Source organism: Zootoca vivipara, chromosome 4, assembly GCF_965207765.1.
Source record: "Zootoca vivipara chromosome 4, rZooViv2.hap1.1, whole genome shotgun sequence".
Lineage (NCBI taxonomy): Eukaryota > Metazoa > Chordata > Lepidosauria > Squamata > Lacertidae > Zootoca > Zootoca vivipara.
In genome coordinates, this window is record NC_142587.1 from 44,163,348 (window position 1) to 44,177,646 (window position 14,299).

General features: G+C 41.0%; 1 protein-coding gene across 15 annotated transcripts in view; it reads right to left on the reverse strand.

The window, feature by feature from the left end:
* The window catches only part of DMD (dystrophin), a 1,006,777-nt gene that overhangs the window by 650,585 nt on the left and 341,893 nt on the right, over positions 1-14,299 (reverse strand). For 11 of the 15 annotated variants that reach the window (XM_035114388.3, XM_035114384.3, XM_035114377.3 and 8 more), the window contains exons 8-9: positions 10,591-10,769; positions 6,849-6,983 (exon numbers count right to left, since the gene is read on the reverse strand). In XM_035114388.3, the coding sequence (XP_034970279.3) occupies positions 6,849-6,983; positions 10,591-10,769 (314 nt within the window). The remainder of the gene's footprint in view (positions 1-6,848; positions 6,984-10,590; positions 10,770-14,299) is intronic. The other 4 variants (XM_035114386.3, XM_088668745.1, XM_088668743.1 and 1 more) reach the window with 1 other exon arrangement.

Genomic DNA, 14,299 nt, shown 5'->3' on the forward strand with positions numbered 1-14,299 from the left:
ATGGTTTTTATGGGGCTGTATAAATTATAATTGGGTCAGTTCTAATTGGGCAAGTGAATCCAAGGTGCAAGTAGCTTTCTCCCTTTAAGAGTAACTGAGCAACTCCCTACTACAGTGCAAGACCAGAGCCTATAATAAAAAATCCCATAGAAAGCCCAAGGCAAAGGCATCTCTCTCATGACATGTCCAAACCTGTGGCAGCTATGGTGAGTGCCAGGTGACATGGTCGATATGAAAGCCCTAAGGGGATTCACCAGGGATTGTTGCTGCTGTGCCATGATGGAGGTGTGAGACCAGAGGAGAGCTAGCTTTGACACCTGACAACACACAAAAAGGTAAAAACAAACAAACAAACTACGCTTTCCAGTCAATATTGGTGGATCTTCTGGTAAATGTAAAGCATAGACCACTTGTTTTTCCCATAAGTGCTAGAATACTGCTGCATACAGTGAAATGGAGAATGCGTCACTGTCGATTATATGAGGCAATGATTGGTTGTTACACAACAATATTGCCTCAGAGAGGGGACACTGTTATAAAATCATATTGGGGGGGTTGCAGGACACCATTATTAATGAACAGAGAGGGGTAACCACAGCTTGACAGCTACGGCTACCCAGAGTCCTTCGCACCACCATTTCGCCGCCACAGCTTGGCTCTCCTTCCCTCCACAGACCCGCACCCCCTCCGCAGGGATTAACATATTCAAACACCTCCTAAAATCCAACATAAACTCTGCATTTCCCCTTCGCCTAAGGACAAGCATATGCAACCCTTGCCTAGACATCTGCATTTCCCCTTCGCCTAAGGACAAGCATATGCAACCCTCGCCTAGACAATTATCACAGACAATTATCATAAACTCCACCAAGTAACGCAGCCCATTTTTATACAGCCTTACCATTTTATACAAACCTTATACAAACTTGCTATGAACTTTTACCTTCTCGTGATTATATGCTTGCTTCTTGTGATTATATGTCTGCTGGCCTTATGTGCCTTAAATGTGAGAAACCCCTTATATCCCTTGAAAGGCGTCCCTCCCTATATGCCTAAGAACCTAACCACAACCTCAGTATTACTCTTGATTAATTAGACTAGTGTTCCTCTGTATTAGAAAATAGGTTTGTTAGTATCTCTTTGTATTAGAAAACCACTGTTTTATATTTTAGAACTGTATACGTCAGGATGTATTAGAAATGTTTTCCATACTTATTTTCTGTGCAACCCTTCTCTGACCCCAAGCCCCCCTGAAACCTCCCCATCACCGTCCCATACCCAACGAAGGAAGACACGGACAATAGAAAGATTAGCTTGACAACTTTATTCAAATAAATTGCCATCCTCAACGTAGCCCACCCTTCCATGGCCTGGAGGAAAACACTGCCGGGCGGACTTCCACCCCATGGAAATCGCCAGGAACTGCCCCACCTCTGCACCCATCTCGACTGATTGCCCTTTCTGCCAAACAACAGGGAGCACCATCAACGACAGGAGAAGAGAGATTGACATCTCTCCATCTGAAAGGAGAAGTCATCTCCGCACCCAGCTAATCCGATCTCCCACCCGTCGCCCTTGTCTCCCCCTCCCTCCTAGTCCAGAGATTTCCATGCATGAACAGGAGGGTATATAGGGGGACTTCACCATTTCCCGGGGGTTCCTTCCTTCTTTCCGGAGGCAGGGACCCTACAGCTGTAGCTTTGCATTCTGCAATAAAGGGATCAGTTTGTTTTTCCTGACAGCATCGTGTGGTCTCTGTCATTTTCCCGGCGGAGCTGAACTTAGTGCAAATTTTGGAGCTTCCGACCCGCGTCTGTCCTTCTTAAAAGGCAACGCATTTTGGGGTACATTTTTCATAACACCACTCACACTGGCTGGGGCAGAAGGCAGGGAACAAATAAGTTGTTGCACCTGGAGCTGGGGCAATGACCAGGCCTGGATCAAGTGACAGCAGTGGGGCTGTCTTGGAATCCAGAGGAATCTGGGCTGGCTTAGTCATGCCCCAGAATGCCCAATTTGGAGTCTTTCCATAAGCTGTCACTGGTGCAGGATTGTGCCAGCATCACTTCATATGTGGGGACTTCCAGGGCTACATAGGGGAAAACCTCTGCCCAATCCACCTAAAACCCCCTCCAGATTGGTGCAAAGGGGGTTTCGATTGCTGCACGAATTTCAGAAGAATTGCTTAATACTATACTCATGGAGGACTGCTTCAAATGCTATGCCCTGTGGAAGCTGCAAAAACAAACAAACAAAACCCCATCTATGTTATCTGAGCTGATACTATTAGGCACCATACATTCTGGTCTGGTTCAAACATCACAGTAAGCCATAGGCTGAAATGCTGACACATGCTATTTAGGGTTTGTCTGCTTATCCTGTGCTTAGAAAGTGGGATCTGAGCAGTTTTCTGCTTGACCCACAACTTTTAGGCATGTGTCTGAGTGATTTTCCCCTTGCCCCACTCCTTTCTCAGAAAAAAAACCCACTCTTTAGTGCTAAATCGGAGCAAACATCAACCTGGAGAAAACCCAAATTGGCATTTGCTCTTTAAATTCCTCCTTGAGCATGGAGACAGTGGAGGAGGGGTGGGGGAGCCTCTCAGGGGGTTCTGGAGGCATGGTCTCATCTGAGAGCTCTGCAGGCTATAATAATTTAGGGATCCCTGATAGCTTTCCCCTCAACTTCTGAACCTGCTCACTTCCCCCTTGCTCTTGCTGACCTGCCTCCAGTTCCCAACCTATTCCTCCTGATTCTGCCAGCAGCTGCCTCGCAGATACCGCTGGCCCCAGTGAAGGTACTGGTGATGGGAGAGAGTTTCTCCTTATTTTTGGGAAACGGAACCCCACCACTCACTGGTACCTTCCCTAAGATCCTCCTCCTCACCCCCACATTCCACCCCAGGCACATCCCCAGCTTCACTCTCTCTCTCTCTCACCCCCTCTCTCATTGACCGCTTCATCCTCCTGTTCCTGCCAGTCCTTGACATAAGCATCACATATAGGTGAAGCATCATAGAGTTGGAAGGGACCACAAGGACCATCAAGACCAACCCCCTGCAAGGCAGGGAACATTTGCCAAATGTGGGCCTTGAACCCACAACCCTGAGAGTAAGTGTCTCATGCTCTACTGACTGTGCTATTCCAGTACCCCTCAGAGTTAATACAATGCTCCCAATGCTGTAGCCACACAGTGTAACTCCTTGCTGCCTTTCCTTTCCTTCTGTCCCTCTCAGTAACCAACTGGTACGGGTTGTTGGGGAGCCATGTCAATAATGCCACCCCGTCCACACCACCAGCCACTACTGCTTGGGAGGAAAGGTCTACTCAGTTTAGAGAGGGGAAAGATCCCACTATAAAATAGGTGACAGGTAGAGCTGGCAGTGAGGTTAAACATATCTCTGTCTCCTCTTGCTGGACTAAGAGCTGCCTATTGAGCTCCTTAGCTCCAGCACTCCCTTGCTTAGCTTCCAGCTCCCACTCAAGGTGCTGGACATGGATGCTGTTGCAACAAAAAAACAACAACGTGTCTTATGAAACCTTGAAATTAGCACAGTTGCTTGCTATGGTGTAAGTTTTTATGGACTACGCCAGTCATATCACATATGCTGGATGTCAACCAAATAAAAACTGGTTACTTCCCAATTTAAAATTAGGTGAGATGCTGACAGTGTTAATAGCTCTTAAGTGCAAACTGATAACCTGAACCAGCTCCTCACTAGCAACAACAGATCACAAACAAACAAAGGACAATAACCACCAAATGCTTCCTATCAGTGCAAGGATTTACGCTTGTGCAACAGAACTTTCTCCCCTCTCTTCCACCTGGGCATGACCTGGGCCCACCCAGAGGGTGCTGGGAAATCCTAGAAACAGATCAGGGGGGCATGGTGACAAAGTTCCACTGCACAAACATAAATCCTTAGATTGATATGACAAGTTCGTTGGTACCAGGGACCAAACCCTGCAGCAAGCCGATATGCCAACTCTGTCCTCATATGTATGAAGACAATACTGTTATAAAATCCAATAATGTCAGTCACAACATCAAAGGTTCATCTACCTGCTCTGTCAATACTGTCCTTCTGCTATGTACACAGGACAATCAGGTCTGTCCCCAGGCAAAAGTCTACTGTAAATGGACACAGATCTGACATCAGGATGCGAAATATTTGGAAACCAGTAAGAAAACATTTCAGGACGCTATGCTGACCTTCATGTGGCTATTCTTATACAAAGGAACAAAGGGAGAATCCAGCATGAAATTGCTTCACACTTATTAAGAAGTTCAATTCTATCACATGGTTTGAATTGAGATTGCAGTTTTAGTCCCACTGCAGGTGTTAATTAACTTGGCAATGCCAGGATGTTCTTCAACTCTGCTTTGTGAATGGCCACTGCTGTAACTTTATGTTACATCTAAACTTTTTCATAATTGTCATAATTGTCTGTATCTTTTATGTTTAATTTGCCTCTGATCTCATTGCTAACCAATTTTTCATTCCCTCCCCTCCCTCCCTCTCCTTCTTGCCACCACTGTATACATTTACCTCCAAATTCAGGGTATCATTTTAGGCACCTGATAAAATATAGACTCTGGCCATGACAGTTTAAGTGCCACAAGATTCGTATTTTTTGCAGCGGACTAACATGGCTACCCTTCTGGAAAATATTCTGTTCAGTTTCTCTTGATATTAATTAATTTAATATTACAATGGATATTTATTTGCAAGAATAATTGGCAGGAAGAAACTGTGTAATAGGAGTCACGTGTAAGTTATAACATTACCTTTCTACTTTGCAATATATACAGTGCTTTGCTTAATTTTGCAACTAATTAAATATGACTGGAAACCAAATGCATTGTGGTGACAGGGGTATAAAGGAAGCTACCTAAAGAAGAACTTGCTGATTATCAAATCCAAAGAATACAGTACAGATATTATTATCTTTTCTGGAAGATTTCTGCAAATCCAATTTTATGTGTTGAAATTAGCTTTCATTTGACTCTGAAACCCCCCAGAAAGTGTTAACAGTTAACCACCAAAAGGTAGAACCTTCAGCATGAGGCCAATTTCTCTTAACTGAGATGCTGATGTGCCATTCAGTTACCTTGATTTATTCCATCCCCTGCAATTGGGCATATATTTTTTTAACCCCTGTGGTTGATTATTTTCCTTGGTAGTGAGCAAAGATCAATTGTCCATTTCAATTAGTTTTAGCCTATGAGGCTTATTCTTAAAGAACTATTCAGGTGAACTGGAAGATACTACACATTAAGTGATTTTTACATCAAGTGGTGATGTAATAGTTATTCTTCTAAGAAAAAAAGCTGTAAAGGAGATTAGGATAATTTCAATCTACTAAATTTTTGAGTTCAGAAAACTGGTGACACTCCTATTGCAGAAAGATTGTGTTTGGTATTGTTGTTTTTACCTTGACTAGGTGGGTTTATATCCTACCCACAGGGTGGGCCAGTCAACAAGACACAATGAATCCTGCTTTAATGATAGGACAAGGCACCTAGCAATAAGGAGGAATGGTTAGAGAAGGCAAGTAGTGAATAGAGGTAGATGTGAGTTACTAGAAATATATGAGAGTTACTCTTTGTGCACAATGATGATGCCATTATCTGATCATGGATCAATAACTTTTGTGTGCTGCACAAGGCCTGTACACTGCTGGCAGTTAAACAAATGATAGGAGAATCTGACAAATGGATCAAATAAAGTTTACTTCTCTACATTTCATGTAGCAGCTCAAAAGGCAATAATATCACAGCTTAAAGTGTTTTTGCACTTTAAGTTGTGTGAGCAGGGAGACAGGAACATCCCCTAGTACCAGGTTCCCCCTCCTGATCTGGGGTGATTCTTCTCTTTTAAAACACAGGCTATGCTATTTATAGGGATCTCAGACTGCCCCCCCCCCCGGCTTTTTAGGAGGTGCAGGGCTGCAGGGTGAAAGAGAAGCATCTGTGTCCATGGTAAAATATGGAGTCCCCCGTAAATTTTCCAATCATCTTCTGAATGACCAACCCCCATGCCATATTGCATACTATATATATGACACTCCTGTCCATTTAAAATGAGGGCCCACAATGTGCAATTGTGTTGTGGTTTAGCTTCCCCCTCCCTGCCTCCTGCACGGAGCACTTGACAATTGCTGAGGGTCTCGGCCAACCAATTACAGTACTTCCTTTTCCGTCTGCTGCAACAATGCACTGTGCTATATGACTTTTAACTGCATTTCCACTGCTTCTTTAATTATTTATAGATTGTATTTTATTGAATTACCATTTGAATTTCCACAGAATTCACATTGCAATATGATAAAATACAATAAAAGGAACAAAAGAAGCAATAAATATATAATTAAAAATCAGTATGAATATTTAATTTGCCATCTTCAACCAGTAATCCATAGATATGCTGCTGACCACCTGAACGAAGCTTGTGAAACACATTCTTGGGAGCCCCTGGCATGGAGGAATGTTATTTGAGGACAAAGTTAAACCTTCCTTGAGTGTCCTGCCATCCCACATGTTATAAGTAGCTTATGGTGTTAGCTGAAATTCTGAAACCAAATGCAATAATAATAATGATAATGATAATTTCACTCTTTTTTTTTTGTTCCTGCCTAATACACAAAGGTAGGTGTGGTTTTGCAAAGAAAAGTAAGATATACAGCAGAAAAGGACTGATGGATACCAAAAACAAACTAAAAAATGTACTGCTGGAAATGAAAATGGGCACAAGCAAAAATTAAAAATCCCCCAAAGTGCATATATTTCCCACAGCAAGCACAGGCATATTAGAATAATATTCACAACAAACAGTAATGTTGACAGACCTGTGGAGGGAACACCTTCCCTTTTGGGTCAGGGGACATGACATAAGCAGCTTGTGTGTACGCATAGCTTTTGAAGCGAGGTTTAGGTGGAGGTGAAGGGGTGCGCACATGACCCTGTGCTACACTGACTTTGATCTAAGGAGAAGAAATTAGGAAGAAAAGCAGACACACACACGGATGAGTATGCTTAATAGAAAGGACAGAACGTATACTTTCAGGGGGAAATGCCAGCAGTTTAATTCTTTCTTGCAGAAAACAGTGCTGGCATTAAGAGTTAAGAAAAAAAACCTATGTGGAATTTAGTGAGCTGCTTCATTAATATGACATCCTTTCATGACAAGTAAAAAGACTCCTTGAAGTGCCAGATAATTATTCCTGGCATGACACCCCAAATCAGTAAAAGGCCTTTATAATTCAGTACACTCAGAAAGCAAAGTAGCAAGGACTCGTAGTACGTTCTGAATAAATGTGCTCAGCAGTCAGCAAATGGCCATCTGATCTAAAAATCATAGTGTCCAGAAATAAGAGAGTTAATTAATAATTAGAATTTCTGTTCACTTCGAGAAATATAACTACGGTGTGCCTGCTTAAGTAAAGAAACAAATAGTTTGAGAATTTCCATACACATCTAATTTTGAGTTACAATAATACCCTTCTTCTTTTCTTTTCTTTTTTACAAGGACCTAGCACCACAAGTAAACAACCCCTGCAATTTTTCAGTGGAGGAAATTCAAGCAACTGTAACTCTGTTTTACACCATGAGGAATGCATAACGAAAGGAGAGATACAGAGGTTTTTCACTTCATAGTGACAGCTCTATATAACCTAACCTTAAGGAGGGGTTAGGTTGTAAAACTTGTAAAATCATTTTTGTCCTAGTCAAAGAGCTTGGAAGGCCCATGGATGTGTGGGGAGAAGGAATCAGGGTGGGGAAAATGCCTGGAAAACAAAGAGCAATAATTGGTCTCTAGTAGCCTGACGTCCATGGGGTCACGAAGAGTCGGACACGACTAAACAAATAAACAACAACAACAACAACAAGCTTCAAAGTAACTCTGGTAATTCACATCTGAAAGTGTTATATTGCCTGGGAAAGTTGATGTCAGTACTGTAAGTCAATATTTTGCCTCATGTCCCAAAGCTAGACAAATAAAATTAGAGATGGAGAAGCATCAATAAGGCTCTAGCAGCAGCTCATCCTAATGTGAGGCCAATTGTTTCAACCATTAGCTATGTAATAATCATAAGAACATACAAACTCTGATTACCAAGCGTAGAATTGGAACATTGGACGGGCTGGATGTCTAATTAAAGGCCAAGATAATATTATCTCATTGGTGGATGAATTCCTATGCCCTCAATGACATTTTTGAATCAGAAAAGACGTTTCTTCCAGGTTATATGGGGTAATAAATTCTGGGTGGGTGTGTTGATGCTTTATTTTCTACTTTCTGCTTATGAAATATTATAAGTAGGATAGTGTGGAATTAAAAAATTATAAAAGATGCTGATCTGGGACACTGGCTTGGATATGGAAGCCCCCCGCAGCAGAGGCAACAGAAAGCTTATTTATGTATAGATTTATTAACTGTGCAACAGAGGTAGCTAAATACAAACAGTATCCTGTACATATTGAGCAGTGAATAAATGCATTGCTTTTGTAGAGAGTCTACTGAGTAATAAAAATGTTCCCACTATTTATGCTTTTTCATACATACAGATGCTTTAATGAAAGACTGAGAAAGCTGATGGACAGAGCAAAGCAGTTTAAAAGTGACACAGCCTTTTAAGTAAGCTATGTCTGCGACCCTTAAAGCGCTTGATTGGCAAAGCCTTACTAATTTCAAGATGTGCTTTGAATATAAGACACCAAAACGACACAAAATCCTACCTTGTATTACCTTGCTTAAAACAAGGAAGTGTTGCATGCTATTGGAGCCTGCTTTGCATCATGTAATGCACAAAATGCGTAACTTGCTTCATTTCAAAAACAGTCCATTACTTCATGCATGGCAGTTAACAGTATAAACCGTGCAAAGAAAGTATATACAGTGATATTCAATGTTAGTCATATTGAGAATTAACCACTTAAATCAATGGACATGTAAATTCTTCACTGTCTGCAGTGGGTCTACCTACTCTGACAGTGACTTAGAATCATAGAATAGAATCATAGAGTTGGAAGAGACCACAAGGGCCATCCAGTCCAACCCCCTGCCAAGCAGGAAACACCATCAAAGCATTCTTGACATATGGCTGTCAAGCCTCTGCTTAAAGACCTCCAAAGAAGGAGACTCCACCACACTCCTTGGTAGCAAATTCCACTGCCGAACAGCTCTTACTGTCAGGAAGTTCTTCCTAATGTTTAGGTGGAATCTTCTTTCTTGAAGTTTGAATCCATTGCTCCGTGTCCGCTTCTCTGGAGCAGCAGAAAACAACCTTTCTCCCTCCTCCATATGACATCCTTTTATATATTTGAACATGGCTATCATATCACCCCTTAACCTTCTCTTCTCCAGGCTAAACATACCCAGCTCCCTAAGCCGTTCCTCATAAAGCATCGTTTCCAGGCCTTTGACCATTTTGGTTGCCCTCTTCTGGACACGTTCCAGCTTGTCAGTATCCTTCTTGAACTGTGGTGCCCAGAACTGGACACAGTACTCCAGGTGAGGTCTGACCAGAGCAGAATACAGTGGTACTATTACTTGCCTAGATCTAGATGCTATACTCCTATTGATGCAGCCCAGAATTGCATTGGCTTTTTTAGCTGCTGCATCACACTGCTGACTCATGTCAAATCTGTGGTCTACCAAGACTCCTAGGTCCTTTTCACATGTACTGCTCTCAAGCCAGGTGTCACCCATCCTGTATTTGTGCCTTTCATTTTTTTTGCCCAAGTGTAGTACTTTACATTTCTCCTTGTTAAAATTCATCTTGTTTGCTTTGGCCCAATTGTCTAATCTGTTAAGGTCATTTTGAAGTGTGATCCTGTCCTCTGGGGTATTAGCCCCCCCTCCCAATTTGGTGTCGTCTGCAGACTTGCTCAGGATGCCCTCAAGCCCATCATCCAAGTCATTGATAAAGATGTTGAATAAGACTGGGCCCAAGACAGAACCCTGTGGCACCCCACTAGTCACTACTCTCCAGGATGAGGAGGAGCCATTGATGAGCACCCTTTGGGTTCGGTCAGTAAGCCAGTTACAAATCCACTGAATGGTCGCATTGTCTAGCCCACATTTTACCAGCTTCTTTACAAGAATATCATGGGGCACCTTGTCAAAGGCCTTGCTGAAATCAAGATAGGCTACATCCACAGTGTTCCCTTCATTTACCAGGCTTGTAATTCTGTCAAAAAACGAGATCAGATTAGTCTGACATGACTTATTTTTCAGAAACCCATGCTGACTTTTAGTGATCACAGAGTTTCTTTCTAGGTGCTCACAGACTGTTTGCTTGATGATCTGCTCTAGAATCTTTCCTGGTATTGATGTCAGGCTGACTGGGCGGTAATTGTTTGGGTCCTCTCTTTTCCCCTTTTTGAAAATAGGGACAACATTTGCCCTCCTCCAGTCTGCTGGAACTTCGCCTGTTCTCCAGGAATTTTCAAAGATTATTGCCAGTGGTTCTGAAATCACCTCTGCCAGTTCTTTTAATACGCTTGGATCTCGCCCATAGTCTCTTTTAAACTAAATCTATGACTTTATTGGCTATTAATTAGAATTAAAAAACCCAAAGAACTCACCTGTTGTGAAAAGCGCTGTTGATGTAACTGTACGTGCTCTTCTCTGATGTGCTTTGATTGCCGTGGCAATGTTTCCACTTCCTGGATGGCTTCAAGAGTAACTTGCTGGGGCAGGACTTGGAAAAGCGATGTCACGTACATCAAGATGGACTTCTTATCAGGATAAGCAGTTGCGACATCTGGAAAAGTGCATTAAACACAGACAACATTAGATAGTTTGCTAAGCTTCCCAGAAAGCAAACAGACTAATGAGCAGTCAGTCCATTGTCCATTTCAGCCCACTGGGGACTAATTAAAGTACTACAATCAACTCCAAACTTTAATATGAAACTCAAATGCAAATGAGGAAGAGCAAAAATGACTCTAGTTTCTACAAGTTTTTTCTTGCTTATAAGCCTTCTTCCATTTAAATACAGACCTTGCACAGTTAGAATGAATGACCTTCATAAAGGCAGGCAAAATAAGCCATTAAAAAGCTGCATTATATGTAGATGTTACTATTGCAAAAATACCAATAGGTTAATGACTGGAGTAGCTACAGTATAGTACAGTATACCAGGCCGATGGGGATGTAGCAGCGAACACTAAAGGAAGTAAGTGCATTAAAGTTTTTTTTTTTAAAAAAACCAAACTTGGATCTGCAGTGCCTAACTGCCTTTTCCAATGCAAACTACATGAATTGGGACATGGATTTCATCTGGTGGATTTCCCTCCAGAACAAAATGAATGAATAGGTAATTCCTATGGGATTTCTCTCTCTTTTTGTACTCCTGGTACCACTTTGAATATGAATTTCAAAACCATTAGCTGTATGTAATCACATAGGTACATAGCTAAGAACATCAGCATTAATATGAAAGTTGTGATCAACCACTTCTATTTCTTTCCACATTCCAAAGTAAACAAAATCGAGAAATGCAGATTAAGATGCAATTAAATGCAATTAAGATGTCTGGGAAAATCATATGAAGGAAGAAGCCTTAAAGTTCTACTTTCCCCTCAGTTTTTATATGTGGTGGAATACAAATCAGTTAAGATTATACACTTCTAACATGAAATACTAGGGGAAACATTAAATGCTGTTTTCATGAATATAAAAAAAAATATGGCTGGCTGAGTCTACAATCCTATATACACTGACATGGGAATAAGTTCAATTAAATTCAACAGGGCTTATTTCTGAGTTGAACTATGGAGAGTGGAGCTACTGTTCCAGAAAAGGCCTTGATTTAGCCCACCATTTCAAGTCACTAACAATTTGTAAAAATGTAAATTATGCAGCATTGCTTTCAAGTAATTCTTTTGTTGCGGCCATTAAAATTTACCTCATGTACTCAATGAAGTGAATCAAGATGTAAAGAGGCTGTTGTCTAAGAATTTATCATTAATCCCATAAGTGCTTAAATACAGGCACTGGCAGAAAGCCAAGAACTATTAATAGCAATGAGGTTTTATTTTAATAAATCTATCCCAGGTATGCTAAGATCTGCAAGGTGCAATGACATTTGGTTCCCCTCTGCTCAAGTTATCATTGTAGAAGAACAGACATTGCACATTAATTTCCCATGCATATTTTCAAACCTGATAAAGGTCATGTGTTTCAACATGCCTGGCTCTCTCATGTATCCTAGACACACTGCTCAGATACTAAAGCAAGAAAAGAAAGGAAGCAGATCAAAACAGCATATAGCGTGAGGAGACAGGTAGATGAAAATCATATGAACTAATGCAGTCAGGCCTAAATCAGTGACTGCAAGCGAACCGAGCCCAATTTGGGGTCTGTAAATCTACATATAACTATTATGGGGCTGAAATGGTCCAACAGGTTCTAAGCCTTCCCTCTACTTTGTCATGGGCCTATAATTCTGTGCCTGCTGCATCTTTTCCAAGGTGGGTTGAAACATCCTGGCCTTCCCAAGTTATCCAAGAATGTCCAACCCACATCTTGTAACCCTGTTAGGAAAGGACATTAATTCCTAAAGGGAAACTAAAATACTGCATATAGGGCACATATCACTGGGCTGGGCAGGGCAGTGGGGTAGGCTGGCTGGCTATCACCCTTGACATTGGGAGATTAACTTCTACTGGGAGGGATCCTGATGGCCACAGTGCATGCCTTACACCAGGCATCCCCAAACTGTGGCCCTCCAGATGTTTTGGCCTATAACTCCCATGATCCCTAGCTAACAGGACCAGTGGTCAGGGATGATGGGGATTGTAGTCCAAAACATCTGGAGGACCGAAGTCTGGGGATACCTGCCTTACACAGTCACCATCCCAAATTCATCACAACTGTGGGCATTCTGCTATTTGTATGCATTAGCCCCACTGGAATTTTTCAGTGGAATAAAAAAATAATGAAGACATTTCTAGATTTTAATGTACCCTAATTGTAATGTGAGATAGATTTTAAAAAGCTATGCAAGTGACTGTGAAACTGCTGCTTTCAAAACGAATTCTTATATTGGTTAATCAGGCCCAGTTAGATCTTATTAGCTAGACGTCTGTGACAACCTTGACATTCTCAAGGGAAGCAAACAAAAATGCATTGCCTAAGCAAGACGATCTTGTTTTGAAGCATAATTCTAGTCAGGATAATCATACAGGATTGTAATGTATCTGGCAGACAGGCAAGAAGGTGTATGGATTGAATAATGTCTCACATTCATCGACAAATACCATCCTTTGAAGAAGAGCCACTTACAGCTGGCTAAATTAATTTCAAGGCATTTGGTACAGAATGTCTTTTTCACAACTGTGAATACATGTAATATAGGCTTTTTAACAGTCACTTGCCTAAGCCTCTAGGCAGGAAAATTTCTATCAACTGGAAGAGAGTTGATTCATTTTATTTCATTTTAGACTATTGATGTGCCACAAATGACTTAGAAAGGTGTGAGCAGGCAGGCTGGTAGGTTTTTTGGACTTCATTACAATGCTGGTGCACGTGCAACATCACATAAGTTTGGTTTTGTGACTCATTAATACATTCATTAATGATATATTTCTTTTTTCAGTGATACAATATTATCCAAACTACATTAAGCAGATGGTGCAGAATGATCTCAAATACTTAGAAAGGATATTCAAATGACTGATGAAGCCGACTATGGATATTTTCAGAGTAATGTTTTGTAAGATAATCTCAATGATATATTTATAATGGTGAATTCTACTTCTATTCAAGAAAGATTTCAGAGTTATTGGTAATTGTTAATTGAAAACATCAGCTGATGACTGAAGTAACTGAAATACTAATAAGAATGTTTCAGCATTATTTTCAAAGTCACAAAGCAAAGTAGCCTTTTCTTTCCATTGTTTATAATACTTTGTCCAATATACAGGAAAATTGAAAGATACAAAAAAACCATGATCAACAATGCAACTTTTGTATGCATTAGTAACAGGTATAAAATAAAAGCATCCAAAACCTGAACAAAATACTTATACAAAAATGGTTTGTGTATATATAATACAATATATACTGTTTTACTATATAAAAAACTGTTCCTTCCTATCTACTTGTTATTCTGGTCCTAAGTATCATTACTAAGTGTGAAAGGCTTCTGATCAACTGAGCCTTCACTACAGTCAAGAAACTTCAAGCACAATTGACTGAGCACTGTACCATGGCCCAACCTCCACTCATTTCAGTGAAATTCTCTGAAATAAAAGGGAGATTGTGCAGCAGTGGTGCTTGACTTCCTTT